The 15,496-nt window shown below is 38.9% G+C and overlaps 5 protein-coding genes across 5 annotated transcripts; all 5 read left to right on the forward strand.

Moving 5' to 3' along the window:
* Nucleotides 1-165: 165 nt before the first annotated feature.
* Nucleotides 166-1,840, forward strand: LOC129788102 (L-dopachrome tautomerase yellow-f2-like). Its single transcript, XM_055824116.1, has 2 exons — nucleotides 166-361; nucleotides 436-1,840. The coding sequence occupies exons 1-2, from the start codon at nucleotides 220-222 to the stop codon at nucleotides 1,770-1,772; spliced, it is 1,479 nt and encodes a 492-aa protein (XP_055680091.1). The 5' UTR covers nucleotides 166-219; the 3' UTR covers nucleotides 1,773-1,840.
* A 5,500-nt stretch (nucleotides 1,841-7,340) lies between these two features.
* On the forward strand, nucleotides 7,341-9,094 carry LOC129788099 (L-dopachrome tautomerase yellow-f2-like). The gene is made up of 2 exons (XM_055824110.1): nucleotides 7,341-7,520; nucleotides 7,582-9,094. The coding sequence occupies exons 1-2, from the start codon at nucleotides 7,388-7,390 to the stop codon at nucleotides 8,955-8,957; spliced, it is 1,509 nt and encodes a 502-aa protein (XP_055680085.1). The 5' UTR covers nucleotides 7,341-7,387; the 3' UTR covers nucleotides 8,958-9,094.
* A 290-nt stretch (nucleotides 9,095-9,384) lies between these two features.
* Nucleotides 9,385-13,193, forward strand: LOC129788112 (L-dopachrome tautomerase yellow-f-like). The gene is made up of 2 exons (XM_055824127.1): nucleotides 9,385-9,550; nucleotides 9,617-13,193. Exons 1-2 carry the CDS (start codon nucleotides 9,421-9,423, stop codon nucleotides 10,912-10,914), a joined length of 1,428 nt encoding a protein of 475 aa, XP_055680102.1. The 5' UTR covers nucleotides 9,385-9,420; the 3' UTR covers nucleotides 10,915-13,193.
* LOC129788114 (L-dopachrome tautomerase yellow-f2-like) lies at nucleotides 11,612-13,193 on the forward strand. The gene is made up of 2 exons (XM_055824129.1): nucleotides 11,612-11,771; nucleotides 11,836-13,193. The coding sequence occupies exons 1-2, from the start codon at nucleotides 11,648-11,650 to the stop codon at nucleotides 13,128-13,130; spliced, it is 1,419 nt and encodes a 472-aa protein (XP_055680104.1). The 5' UTR covers nucleotides 11,612-11,647; the 3' UTR covers nucleotides 13,131-13,193.
* A 275-nt stretch (nucleotides 13,194-13,468) lies between these two features.
* Nucleotides 13,469-15,351, forward strand: LOC129788110 (L-dopachrome tautomerase yellow-f2-like). Its single transcript, XM_055824125.1, has 2 exons — nucleotides 13,469-13,636; nucleotides 13,875-15,351. The coding sequence occupies exons 1-2, from the start codon at nucleotides 13,513-13,515 to the stop codon at nucleotides 15,188-15,190; spliced, it is 1,440 nt and encodes a 479-aa protein (XP_055680100.1). The 5' UTR covers nucleotides 13,469-13,512; the 3' UTR covers nucleotides 15,191-15,351.
* The last annotated feature ends 145 nt before the right edge of the window (nucleotides 15,352-15,496 follow it).

Here is a 15,496-nt window from a genome sequence, read left to right on the forward strand (position 1 = left end):
AGAAGATATTTCCGATGTCACTCTCTGCTATATATTTTGTAGAACCAGAATAAAAATAAAATGAGATTTTGTCGAGTATTTCCAGTATTTCTCCTCAAAGGAAAAAAGAGAAAAAGTATCTTCACGTGTATAAAAGAACATCTTCTGCAACACAAAGACGCAGTTTCTCGTTTCTGGACGAAAGTGAAAGAGCCAGCAGCTCAGAAGAATATTCATAGAATGAAGTTGTGGAATTTTTCAATTCTCTTAGCTATTTTTTGGGTATCTCTGGCCAATTCGCTTCAGCATCAAGGCAAGTTCAGCCCGACTGAAGAAGTTTTTACGTGGAAGAAAGTTGAATATGAGAATTTGCCCAAATCAGGTGAATTAGTTAATTAATTAACTGAATGTTTATTAAGTTAATTAATGTGTGTATTTGAATTTCTTTTTAAATAGAAAAATCCCGCCTGGGGCCTCACGCGTACTATATTCCTCAAAATAACGACATAATCGGAATGGGCTTCCACCCACTGAGTGGTTTAATGATTGTGAATATTCTACGTTCACGCCCGGGTGTTCCAACATCTCTCGGAGCTTTCTGCATTAAGGACTACATGCTACATAAAGTGGGAACAAGTCCCAAAATTTGGGCCTTTCCAAATTACGAAATTAATGCCCTTCATCCTGAAGATTTTTCTGAAAGGAATCTCATTGAGAAGACTTCAGGGAAGCTTTTGCTTAAAGCTCCAAATGAAACGGAATTTTACAATGTTACTGACTACAGTGGATTTAATTTCATCTCATTCAATCAATTTTCTTCATTAGATACATCACGAGTTGTTGCATCAATTGAACCACCGGAAAATCCAAGAATAATTTCAGCTTTCTGCGTAACGATCGATGAACGATGCAATCGAGCTTTTTTAGTGGACAACGGACAATTGCAGTACAATCAGAATATAACGTACATAATTCAAAAGCCAGCTCTTGTTGTAATTGATCTACCTGCAGATGGATGTGACTCGAGGAATTTCTCAATAATCCGACGAAGTGAACTTCCTGATAGAATTTCGGAAAAAGGATCAAATGGATTCTTAGGAGTTACTCTCGACTTCCAAAACGAAGATTCTTGCGAAGATCTATTCCTCTACTTCCCAAATGCCTTCTACAGCTATCTCGTTGTCTATGACTACAAGAACGATGACTTCTGGGAATTTGAGCATGAAAGCTTCCTTCCTGTTAGGGCTGAGTCTCACTTTATTTTCAACCGAAACTTTCGTTATGATTTAGAATTTGGGATCTATAGCATTACCCTGAGCTACGCACCTGATAAAAACGGAGTCAAGACTGCCTTCTATGCTCCCTTAGCCAGTACAGCTCAATTCGGCGTTTCAACGATGATTTTAAAAGACAAAACAAAATCCCCGACAAACTACGAAATGGAAGACTTTGAGCTTGTAGGCTACAAAGGATGCAATCATCAAACAACAAACATGGTAACTGACCACACGTACGGCGTGATCTTCTTCTCTGAAGTTCAATCCAATCAAATACGTTGTTGGAATATGAATAAACCCCTCAATCCGGACAACATTGGGGTGGTTTATGAATCAAAGAAACTTCTTTTGGGCATTCAGATATCAATTGATTCTTTGGGCTACCTTTGGTTCCATTCATGTCGCATTGCTGTTGATTTTCTCTCTGACTACCCACTTAATCTTCACGAAGTTAATTCTCGATTTTTCCGCATTAAGGTTTCCGAAGCAATTAATGGAACTGTTTGTGAGGACTAAGGGTTGAATTGAATTGAATTTTTTTTGTATTAAAGAAATGAATGAATGAATAAAAAATTGTCCAGAAATTTGGATTTTTTAATGTCACAAAAGTTAAGAAAATTCATTCTGTTTATTTATTCTGTCCTTTTTCCTGGTCAATATTTTGTTAAATCTTTTACTTCCTATTTAATCGAATTCTTTTGTATTTTTATTTAAACTTTAATACCTTTTTGCGCTGAAACGCACACATTCAAATTAATATTACTCTGTAAGAAAATTATTGCCTGAGCTTCGAGCTTTCCAGAAAACATGAAATACTTGACCGTCAAATTGTGATTTTCACGGTCATAACAAATCAAGGTATGTCTCGTGTGGCCAGACATACGGGCGCCAGCACTACTGACCTCTTTCACATTGCCTCAGCCATAAAGTTTCGTCTTGATAAACGATATCTTTCACTTAATGGTATCTTCTTGCATTTCATGCCAAGAAACGTATGCAGAATTTCGAAAAATTCGGCACTTTGATCGAGATAAAATACAAAAAAAAGCTGTTAAGGAATAAATTCACTTAACAAAAACACCAAGAAAAATCCCGGCTTATCCAGTCGAGAAGTTCCTTGTGTAACTCAGGTCTTTCCTCAAGGTAGTTTTGGGGGGAAATTTATCTCTATGGAGGACTTGGCCTGCCAGACACGCTAGGATTATAGAATCCACCAGGTATGTCGATGTGACAAGGCTCCTTACTGGAAAGGGGCCACCCGTAGCGTGATTGGGCGCTTTTGAAGCTGCCTCGCAGAGAATTTTATCCCGGCCAAGATACTTCCTTGAGTACTTGGTTTCGCCGGTGGGTTTTGGCGAAAAGCAGCAAATGGGTATTTGCGCTTATGGTCTCTCCAGGCCTAGCCTGGAGGTGGAAGGGAATCAAAAGAACCTTCCTGGTGGAATGCATGTTTTATTAAAAAATCTTAACCTATTTATACAATTTTTGTACACTGGGTTTTGGTCCCACTGAGAGTGGGGGAAATTGCTTACTACTAAATTGGGTTAGTGCAAGGTGCAAAGGAAATGCAAAAGACACAAAGCATGCAAATTCTGTTGGTAATTTGCAAACGATATGACTATTGACTTGGGGAATGACGTACTCTGGAAGTACTTTGGATTTTTGGGAGTTACTATGGGACATAATAACTTTGGGAGGAATGTACTCTGGGAGTACTATGGACTTTTTGGAAGTTTCTATGGGCTTACTTATTTTGGGAGGAATGCACTTTAGAAGTGCTAACAATTCATGTTCATTCTTGAACATACTGGTATCTCGGCAAGAACGGATACGTTTTTAGGGTAACGGTTTTAACGTTTAGGATCTAGGAATCTTTAGAGGAATTGGTTAGTATTTTATAGGTTTATGGATTCTTTAGCAATTAACAATTTGATTTTTTCTTTAAAAAGGGGGGTAGTAACTTTTTCAAAAAGGGTAGTAATTTTACTGGAGCGATGAGATGTAGAGGATGGATGCTTGATGAGTGCCTTTGGGTTGGTTGGTGGTCTGAGAGCTCTATTGGTAAGCAGCTCTGTCGTTTTGGAAGTCTCTGCTGTTGAAGCGTGGAGTCCTCAATGGTTTTCTTGGCGGCGGTCTCATGTTGAGGTGTTGGATGATCTCATCTTGGAACGGGAGGGATATTTCTTGGCACGGGTTTGAGATGGAAGCTGTTTGGCCGACTTCTTATGATGATGAAGAGAAACGGGAGCGGGTGTCATGATCATTGTGGTTTGGATTGGATCAATGACGAGCTTTTGGATGTTGTAAGATCTCCAGATCTTAAGAGTGTGCATTGAAGTGCGGCTGACTGGTAGTTTGGTGCCATAATTTCCAAAGAGTTGTAAATTCTTTGGAAGGTTGGATGGAGTTGTCACTTCCAAACAGGTGTTTTTGGTGTGTTTAGAAGTTTGAGGGATTCTATAATCTAATGCAGGATCTGGGTCGTCTTGGCTTTATCTTCAGGTAGTGGGAAGATATTTTTGGTGGAGGCGCAATGTACAATGCAGCCTTTGGCATGAGCCGGTGTTTTGTGATGTTGTGGGATCACACAAAACTGGGAGTTGTGGTAGGTCATATGTTTTCCTCATATGACCTTATAATTGTGGAAAAGCATTTGAGCTTTTAATCTGGATTAATCGGCATTTGGGCGTATAAATTTTGATTTCAAAGTTCTTCATGGATTTGTGGGTGATGTAAGCCGATATTTCTCTTTTGCCTTCTTTGGAGTTCATTGCATGGGAACAAACTGCTGACACTGCACCCTTGCAGTATTTCTGTCTCGCGATTTGAAGCGTTTGGTGCAAATAATATTTCTTTTGTGGCGTGAAAATATTATTTGGTGTTTTTCTCCCGTGAGTGCGTGAAGAATAAATTCTTTTCAGCTGTGGTGTGACAAAGAATTTTCATCTATCGCCGCGGATCACTGAAGAAAATGGTTGTGACAAACATTTTTTGGATGGTGAATGTTTGTGAATGTGCTGTGTTGATAACCGCAGATACTACAGTTCTGGATGCTGCTGGATCTTGGTGTCATCTTGGTTGTGAGCACATTGGGGATGAGGATGAGACGTACAGGAACGTTAGGAATGAAGTTATGATGGATTTTGGATTCTTCTCCATTTGCTAATTTGGTGTTTCTTTTGAGATTTAGAACATCCGTTGCGGGTTTCTCTGCAGAGTTGGAGTTGGATAGACGTCTGGACTGGACCCTTGACATCTCAGTGCATTGTTGGCCGTCAATGCACACATTGATGAAGATGGACCTTGGCAGGCTGGGTGCTGTATCGCTGATCTTCAGGAAAACAACCTCGGTTTGGATTGTTTTTGCTCTCATTTGGATGGAAGAGCAATGGCACACGGATGTATCTCAATAGTGGTTGCTGTGCCGTGGCTGGACATGGCGCCACGTATGCTCTGATGATTGACTGTATAGAGCAATGGAGAAACGAGTTGATTGGGATCAGATGCTGAAACTGATGTCATCCATCTGAGAAGTGCTCTGTTTGGATTTGAGCATTGGAAGGGAGGAGCGGACTGTATGGTGTGATGGGGCACAGATGAAGATGCTGATGTCGTTCATCTGTAAGGTGTCATCTCTGTAGACATCTTGGAGATACTCTTTCTGGACTCAGAGTATGGGAATGGTGAATGGAAGGAGCAGATGTTGAAGCTGGTATCACCCATCTGAGGGTTGTCATCTCTGCTGACGCCTTGGTGTTTGCTTTTTCTGGACCTCAGAGCAATGAGTTGTGGATTGTCAGATGCTGGAGCTGGTGTCAGCCATCTGGAGGACGCTCTCTTGGACTTAGAGCATGGAGGGTTGGAGCGTATGGGCCATCAGTGCTGATCTGGTTGAAGATGGTGGTCCATGTAAATCGTCATTTTTGGTAGACGGTTGATTTCGTGAGTACTGTGTGGTATGGTCTGTGGGTTTCCCATACTTTTCTGTTCTGCTGTCTCTAATGTTGTATTCTTCCGTAGAATGGCTGTACATCAACGAGAAGGGGGTGAGTAGAATCAATCGCTGTAGATGTCATCTGGGATCTTGTAGACCTTTCCTCGGGATGGGATGTCTGCTTGTAGGGTGTTGACTGATGAACCATTGCCATTGTAGTGTAGAACAGCTTTCTTCGTATGGGATTTGGAATGGGATTTGGAATGGGATGGATGATGAAGACTTGATTCTTTTACATCCGGGCCGGACGACTATTTGCATAGCCATCCGGCTCGAAGGACCATTTTGTTAAGGAATAAATTCACTTAACAAAAACACCAAGAAAAATCCCGGCTTATCCAGTCGAGAAGTTCCTTGTGTAACTCAGGTCTTTCCTCAAGGTAGTTTTGGGGGGAAATTTATCTCTATGGAGGACTTGGCCTGCCAGACACGCTAGGATTATAGAATCCACCAGGTATGTCGATGTGACAAGGCTCCTTACTGGAAAGGGGCCACCCGTAGCGTGATTGGGCGCTTTTGAAGCTGCCTCGCAGAGAATTTTATCCCGGCCAAGATACTTCCTTGAGTACTTGGTTTCGCCGGTGGGTTTTGGCGAAAAGCAGCAAATGGGTATTTGCGCTTATGGTCTCTCCAGGCCTAGCCTGGAGGTGGAAGGGAATCAAAAGAACCTTCCTGGTGGAATGCATGTTTTATTAAAAAATCTTAACCTATTTATACAATTTTTGTACACTGGGTTTTGGTCCCACTGAGAGTGGGGGAAATTGCTTACTACTAAATTGGGTTAGTGCAAGGTGCAAAGGAAATGCAAAAGACACAAAGCATGCAAATTCTGTTGGTAATTTGCAAACGATATGACTATTGACTTGGGGAATGACGTACTCTGGAAGTACTTTGGATTTTTGGGAGTTACTATGGGACATAATAACTTTGGGAGGAATGTACTCTGGGAGTACTATGGACTTTTTGGAAGTTTCTATGGGCTTACTTATTTTGGGAGGAATGCACTTTAGAAGTGCTAACAATTCATGTTCATTCTTGAACAAAAGCAATAAAGAATGGGCTGCTGGCTTTTTAATTCCGCAATTTAATGTTAAAAGAAATTCGCAAGAGATATATAACTCTCAAAAAGCCAGGGATTGCTGGGTTTTATGATTTTTATTTAAAAAGAATAGATTTTAATTTATCATCACTTTTGTCAAATTTAATTTTTCCCAATGCAATCTCTACTTTACATTTTTAATTTTAAACGTCCTTACATAAATTCCGCCGTGCTCGGACGGGAAGGGAAATTTAAAAGGAACATACATACAGTTTTAACCCGTGGCGTTGCCCTCCGTCGGGACGTCGCTCATCCTTCTGGGCCTACTCGTCTCCGTCGTCATCACGGTGCCAAATCCCGCTTCAAGGGGATCTCTCGCGGATCTCCAGGGCTTCCGCATGCGTACAGTTGCTCCCGCGTTGGTCCTCACATTCGCCCTCGCTTGGGAGGAAGAATCTGGACGGAGGAATGTATCTCCCGAAGGAGCTCTTAGCCTCCCACGCAGAATAAATCCCTCGTTGCCATGGATTGAAGTCCTCCGCGCATTTGTGTCGCGCTTCTCGCAGTTGCGGCGTCTCTGGACGGTACTGAGTGTCCACCGTCGGATGTTCTGTGTCTTCCGGCATGGATAACTTGCCGGATCGTCGTCTTGGGGCCCCATAACGGGTCAGGGGGGCGTCCTCGTGGCCAATTTGTCTTTTTCACCAGCACGGGTTGTGCTCACAGAGGAAGACTGACACAGACTCATTCTTTTTGGAAAAATCCCAGGGAAAAAAGGTGGGGAAAAATGCGGCTGTCCCACAAAGTGAGACAGTGTTCTAAAATTTATCTATGTTAAATTGTTACCATTTGGGTACTTTTATTTCGAAATTTTAATTTTAAATGAAACGGAAAAATATGACCGTTACAGATATAAACGCCTTTCATTTGTATTTATGTATGTGGTAGTTATGATATGATGTTGAAAACATTGAAATACAAAAATCATTTACTTACAGAATCTCCTCGGGTGCCTCGGGTATAAAAGGTGTTTTCACAAGTAAGTAAAGTCATTTTATCCACGGCAACTGAAAAGAAATCTTTATATTTGTGGAGAGAATGCAGGCTTTAACAATTTTTGGTGTATTAGCAAGTTTTGTAGTGCTGCAGATTAATTTTGGATATTCCAAAAACTATGTTCAGGAAGTGTTTAAGTGGAAAAGAATTGAATATGAAAATCTCCCACTACCAGGTGCTTACTGTTTTTGAGAAAAAATAGTTCAAATAATAAAAAAGTGTTTAATTTGTTGCAGACAACACCCTTATCGGCCCCTATAAATACCATATCCCGGAAAATAATGATTTAGTGAGCATCGGCTACCATCCAGCTAGTGGATTAATGTTAGTGAACATATTCAGATGCAGACCTGGTGTTCCAATTACAGTGGGTGCTTTCTGTGTTAAGAACTACAAATACGGATCGAGTCCTAAAATCTGGGGCTTCCCCAACTATGAACTAAATACTTTGCAAGCCTCGGATTATGCAGGAGGGAATGAAGACGATCTAAGTCAAAGGGAATTCTACAATAAGAATTATTTCAAAAGGGAAGGAAATTATTACGCCAAAGGAGGACACTACTATACTGACTACTATGAGTACTATAACTTCAAGCCAAACTACCTTCGCGCTTCTTTAAGCTCACTTAGTCAACCAGTTGGACACAAAAGAATTATCTCTGCTCTTCACACCGTGATTGATGAAAAATGCAGCAGAGTATTCTTGCTAGATAATGGGGTTCTACAGTTCTACCCCAATACAACGTACAACGTACAGAAGCCTGCCTTAGTCGAAATCAGCCTTCCATCGGATGGTTGTGAAAATAAAAACTTCCCCATAACCCGTCGATCAGAAGTTCCTGATCGCATTTCTTCAAAAGGTTCTAATGGATTTATGTACATGACTATGGATTTTCAAACAGAGGGATCGTGCGATGATCTCTTCCTCTACATAACGAATCCCTTCAACAGCTACCTCGTTGTCTATGACTACAGAAAGGATAAATTCTGGGCATTTGATCATGAAACATTCAAGCCAGTAATTTCTGAATCTCACTTTGTATTTGATAATTTACACTTGGATATGCCATTAGGTGTGATGTCTATGGCCCTCGGTTATCCGGATGAGGATGGCGATAGAACTGCGTACTATTTGCCATTTGCAAGTACAGCTCAATATGCTGTCTCAACAAAGATCCTAAAGAACAGCAAATTATCTCCAAATAAATTTAATCAGGATAGTTTCAAAATTATGGGATACCGAGGATGTGGCCATGAAGTGGATAAAATGGCCATAGACTACACGTACGGGGTTATCTTCTTTGTAGAGATTCGCTCTAAAGAAGTTCGATGCTGGAACATCAACAAACCCCTCAATCCCGACAACATTGGAGTAGTTTATAAATCAGACAAAACATTCTTCTACTCTCAAATGTTTATCGATTCAAGAGGCTACCTGTGGTTCCACAGTAGTCACGTTCCCATTGAATTCCTAACTCTTCAGCCACTTAATCTTCAAGAAGTTAATTCGCGATCATTCCGTGTTAAAGTATCCGATGCAATTAAGGGGACAGTTTGCGATGATTCAGATCAGTCAAGAATGTTTGATTGGTTTGATTTTTACAAAAAGTAATTTAATATTTTTATATTTTAACTGATTTCTTGTTTAAGAAGAGTTCATTTATTTAACAACATAATTTATGCATTTAAAAATTATTTAATTGTATTTATTTTATGTTAATGAAAAATCAATAAAATGTCTGTGTAGAATATCTCTTTTTTTAAGTAGAAAAAGCAAATATAAAACTAGATAAATTCGTGTGTGACCCATTTTAGTCCCATTAATTGTTAATTTTCTGCAAATTTGCTTCCATCGCGTAAAATCTGAATGGAATGTATCAAAAAGAAGAATTCAGACAGACGCTTTTAACTTCTTAAGCATAAAATTATAAATTCAAAAGAATATACATACAAATTGCTTGAGCTGTTATAAAATCTCTTTTATTTTGAATGCATCCAAAAAGTTGATATAAAAGTCGGTAAAGGTGCCGAAAAAAATCATTTTCTCATAAAATTCCACCGAGAGTGTACGAAAGATGAAGAGACGATACATTGTGGCTGTCTTAAGTGTTTTAGTAGTGCAGATTAATTGTGTATATCCCAACAATTATGTGCAAGAAGTGTTCAAATGGAAGCGAGTTGAATATGAAAATCTTCCTTTGCCAGGTTAATAAAAGAATAATGTTCTGAACAATTTTGGATTTTTTTTTGAGAGACTTTTGTGTGTTCTAGATAATTCTTGGATTGGACCCTACAAATACCATATCCCAGAGAATAATGATATAGTGAGCACCGGGTACCATCCTGCAAGTGGATTGATGATGGTGACGGTTTTTAGGTGTAGACCTGGTGTGCCAATAACTGTGGGAGCTTTCTGTGCTAAAAACTACAAATACGGGTCGAGTCCTAAAATTTGGGGCTTCCCAAACTACGAGCTCAACACACTTCAGGCCTCGGATTATGCAGAAGGGAGTGAAGAGGATCAAACCCAGGTGGAATATTACAAACCATATCAAAACATAAACTATTTTAATCAGAAAGTTACGCCAAAACAACCATCAAATATTAAGAGATTAATCTCAGTTTTTCATGCAAATGTTGATGAAAAATGCAACAGAGTATTCTTGCTAGATGCTGGTGTTCTACAGTTCTACCCGTTCTACCCTAATACAACGTACATAGTACAGAAACCAGCTTTAGTCGAAATCAGCCTTCCATCGGATGGATGTAAAACGAGGAATTTTCCCATAACACGTCGATCTGAATTTCCAGATAAAATTATTGCAAAGGGTAGTAATGGATTAATGTATATAACTACGGATTATCAATCAGAAGATTCCTGCGATGATCTATTCTTGTACATTACAAATCCCTTCTTCGCCTACCTCATTGTCTATGACTACAGAAAGGATAAATTCTGGGCATTTGATCATCAAACATTTCTACCAGTTATTGCTGAATCGAACTTTGTCTTCGATAAAACGTTTAAATACAAATTAGGCTTAGGAGTTATGTCAATATCCCTGGGCTATCCAGATGAGAATAGAGATCGTACTGCGTACTACAATGCATTTTCAAGTACAGCCCAATATGCAGTTTCAACAAAGATCTTAAAGAACAGCAGACTTTCTCCCAATAAGTTCAATCCACGTGATTTTAAAATAATCGGATATCGTGGGTGTGACCAACAAGTAGCCAAGGAAGTCATAGACCTCACTTACGGAGTAATCTTCTTCGCAGGAATTCAATCTCATGAAATAACCTGCTGGAATATCAACAAACCCCTCAATCCGGACAATATTGGGGTAATTTACAAGTCCAATAAAATTCTCTTCACCTCCCAGATGTTTATTGACTCACGAGGATACCTCTGGTTCCACATAAGTCACGTTCCAATTGAATTCTTAACACTTTTACCACTAAATCTTCAAGAAGTAAATTCACGAATATTCCGTGTAAAGATTTCAGATGCAATTAGGGGAACTGTTTGTGAGAATGCAGATCAATACAGACTATCTGATTTATATTAAAGTGAATAATTAAAATTAAAAGCAAAATTACAGATAGAAATATTATTTAGCATCTCTAACTCTGTAGTCTGACCTCCAAAAATCTTAATTTGTGACAAACAAACAAACCGAAAAGAGACCACAATTCAGCTAATATCTCGGTGGAGCATAAAATATGCTTAAAATATGGTGCAGACGAATGAATTCATTAAGAGAGATCTGAATTCGATTCATTTCTTCTCGCTCAAAACCTGTTTAATCCAAAACTAATACAGAGAGCATAAAAATCAGATTTTAGAATTAATTATTAATCTGCATAAAGCACTTTTTGAATATTTTTGCGAAATTTCATTCATTTTCTTTCAAATAATATATTTGTTACTGAATAAAATAAAGCAGGTTTTCATGAATTAAATCACAATATTTGTAATCAAAGAATAAATCTTATCATTGAGGAGTCAATGAGTCTTTATAATTTATGCTTTCTGGATGATTAATTTGTTTTTTATTGTAATTAAAAGTAATAAATATTTTCTTTCAATCATGAATTTTTAATGCTCAAGAAAAATTGAATAAGATTTTAAAGATTAAAAACAAACCTCTATAGGGTGAAATGAGTTCATTCGCTGAGATATGTAAGTAATTAAAAATGCAGATGAGTATCGAATCTCCAAGAAAAGCCCACCACACTATAAAAGACGATCGTCATCTTGTAACTAAAGTCATTTGATTCTGTTCTTCTTGTGAGTTAAGAATGAAGATCTTCGTCGTTTTTTTCTTTGCTTTTGCATTCGCAAAAATTTTGGCGTATCCAAAGTATTATGCTGAAGAAGCTTTCAAGTGGAAGAATATCGAATATGAAGCTCTTTTGCAACCAGGTGCGTGCAGTGAGTGGAAACTTTATTCATTTTCTTAAGAAAATTTGTGAATTTTTGATTCTAGAAAACTCCTACGTGGGTCCTTATCCGTACTATATCCCGGAGAATAATGCAATTGGTGGAATGGCGTACCATCCTGCCAGTGGATTGATGATTGTGGATATCGTGAGACTCAGACCGGGAGTTCCATTAACATTGGGCGCATTCTGCACGAGGGACTACAAAAAAGGATCAAGCCCTAAAATTTGGGGTTTTCCAGACTACGAATTGAATGCTCTGGAAGCAACGGATTTTGCAAATGAGAAAATAAACAAGAGATCATGGGATCAAGGAGGATTCAATCAGAGTCAAGATTTTAGAACTCATCAGAACTACGTTCATAAGATACCAATTTATGGTGAACCTCCTAATGTTGCTATTGAGCCTCTATTTGAAATTAAGCGCATAATTGCTGTCTTTCACACAACAATCGATGAGAAATGCAATCGTGTATTCTTTGTGGATAATGGAGAGTTTCAGTACTACCAGAATACCACCTACACTGTCCAGAAACCTTCTCTGTGGGTTCTAGGTATTCCCGAAGATGCTTGTACGAGCAGAAACTTCTCAGTTATTCGTCGATTGGAAGTTTCTGATAGAATAGCTGCAAAAGGATCAGGATTTACGCAAATCTACCTCGACTACACGTCAGACTATTGCGATGATCTCTTCCTCTACATTACAAATCCCTTCGTGGGCTACCTCATGGTTTATGACTACAGGAAAAGTGAATTTTATTACTTTGATCATGAAACCTTTCTTCCAATTCTTTCGGAATCTTATTTAGTCTTTAATGAGAAGTTTCATTTTCAAATGAACTTGGGAATTTTCGCCATTAGTCTAGGATATCCAGACAAGTATGGGCAGAAGATAGCTTACTACACGGACATTGCTAGCACAGCTCAATATGAGGTTTCAACTGCAATTCTCAGAGATCGCAGAAAATCTCCGGAAAATTACAGAAAGGACGATTTTAGGATCATGGGCTACCGTGGGGATCACCATCAATGCTTCAAGACACTCATTGACTACGAAACAGGCGTGATGTTCTACTCTGAAGCTCAATCAAATCAAATTCGTTGCTGGAACATCAAGAGACCCCTCAATCCTGACAACATTGATGTTGTTTTCGAATCAGAAAAGTTTGATTTTGGCCTTCAGATGTTTTTGGACTCACAGGGATACCTCTGGTTCCTCTACAACGTGGTACCGATAATCTGGGCTTCGGACAAACCTCTTGATCTCAACCAAGTCAACACTAGATTTTTCCGTATGAAAGCATCAGAAGTAATTCGAGGAACAGTCTGTGAGAATATTTAAATTTCTCAATAATGAAAGAACTTAACTGAAAGAAGAATAAAAGATCTTATAATTCAGGATTAATTGCTTCTACTTATTTATTATGTGGACTGAGAGGAGTCAAATTTCTCACGAACATTCTTATCTTCTCAAAATCTGCCAGAATCTCATTTCTTGCCACGAAAGGTCGCGCATACAGAACGCCCCTCATAGCTCTGCTTTTGCGAAATTATGCGTCAAGATTGTGCGATAACATATCAGGTATGGGTCAGTGGTTAGCATAAATTAATATCCCTGCGAAACAGGAATATAAGAGCAACAAAAGACTTTGCTATAAAAGGCCAACTCTCAGCTCAAGAGGAATTTAGTTTGAGAGTTTGTCCACAGGAGTGGAGAAGAAAGAATGAAGTTCATCTTATTTGGATTCAGTGTTGGAATTTTGTGCAGTGTTTTAGGATATTCTTTTGGATATGTTGAGGAAGTTTTCAAGTGGAAAAATGTAGAATTTGAAAATCTACCAGTGCCAGGTGATTAAAGATTTCAATTTTAAAATTAATTTTGATATTATTCTTTATCCAAAAGAATCAAAAAAAAATTTCGAAAAGAATATTCTGTAAAGTTGAATATTTTTAATTGAATTAAGTGAAAATAATTTGTAAATTCTATGCTCTAATAAACACATAAAACGCTCAGATTAGAATATTTGAATAACACCATAAAAATTCTGATAAAATTCACAGAGAAATTATTCAATTTTATTTCCAGAGGACACATACGTGGGCCCGTATAGATACTACATCCCTGAGAATAATGACATTGGTAGTATTGGCTACCATCCTGCCAGTGGACTAATGATCCTAGTCTTACTGAGAGTAAGACCTGGTGTTCCAACATCCTTGGCGGCATTCTGTGTCAATGAAAATCCTCCAGGATCATCCCCAAAAGTTTGGGGTTTCCCAAGCTACCAAATAAATGCCCTCGAAGCAGGAGATTTTGTGAGAGCTACGGAAGAAGAACTCGGTGGGAATGTGTGGAATAAACCTGGGAGTAGTTACAACTATTTCTCCAACTCTCAGCTTCCTTCCTACGGTGAACCCCTCTCGTTAACAATTCAACCCCCGAAGGCTGTTCAGAGGATAGTCTCTGTGTTTCAAATTACGATCGATGAGAGGTGCAACAGAGTCTTCTTCATGGATAATGGGCAGGTGCAGTTCTACAGGAATGCCACATATGCTGTGCAGAAGTCAGCTTTGTGGGTGATGGAACTTCCGTCAAATGGATGTGAAACAAGGAGCTTTCCAATTATTCGAAGATCTGAACTTCCTGTTAGAATTGCTGAGAAGGGTTCCTATGGATTTACGCACATTGCTCTGGATTACAAAAATGTAATCTCATGCGAAAGTCTTCACCTCTACATTGCAAACACCCTATTCAACTACTTACTAGTCTATGATTATCAAAATGATGACTTCTGGGCATTTGATCATCCAACCTTCCATCCCGTTGTGGCAGAATCTTCCTTCATCTATGACGGCTTCCTCGATTACAGCATGAAGATGGGGTTGTTCTCAATTAGTTTAGGCTATCAGGATGAGAATGGGGATAGGACAGCTTACTACACACCCATTGCTGGAACAGCCCAATATTCCGTCTCCACAAAAGTCCTCAAAGACAAGCGCAAAACCTCCCTTATCTACAATCCAGATGATTTCAAAATTACCGGATATTTGGGGTGCAAACATCAACCCCTCAAGACGGCAATTGACTACACATACAGGGTGATATTCTATGCTGATGCTCAAACAAATCAAATCCGGTGCTGGAACTACAACACACCCCTCAATCCCGACAATATTGGAGTTATTTTTGAACCGACAAAATTCATCTTCAGCACACAAATCTTCATTGATTCCCGCGGATATTTGTGGCTCCTGTCAAGTCCCCTCCCCGTGACCTACTCCTCAGACTTTCCCCTAAACTTGCACGAAGTCAACAGCATAATCTACCGCGTTAAAGTGTCTGATGCCGTACGAGGAACAATTTGTGATGACGGAGACCAAAATAGACCTGTAACAATCTAAAAGAAAAATTTGCTTAAAGAAAATTAATATGCGACAGTTATTACCAAAAAAAAAATGTTTAGCGCGCGTGTGGAAAAAGGTCAAATGGGAAATCTTTTGTATTATTGAATTGATGGAAAAATCTATTAAAAATCAATAAATTGTCGAATTTGTAAAGCAAATCACTCTCGCTTTTTTCTTGATTAGTATGCCCTACAGCATTGATTCCCACACGTTGATTTATTCAGAAGAAGATGCGCACGTCTCTTCAGCAGACTCTATTTAGCAGATAATCCGCACAATGGCCCACGAGTTTTGAAAAAAAAA

This window comes from Lutzomyia longipalpis, chromosome 1 (assembly GCF_024334085.1).
Source record: "Lutzomyia longipalpis isolate SR_M1_2022 chromosome 1, ASM2433408v1".
Lineage (NCBI taxonomy): Eukaryota > Metazoa > Arthropoda > Insecta > Diptera > Psychodidae > Lutzomyia > Lutzomyia longipalpis.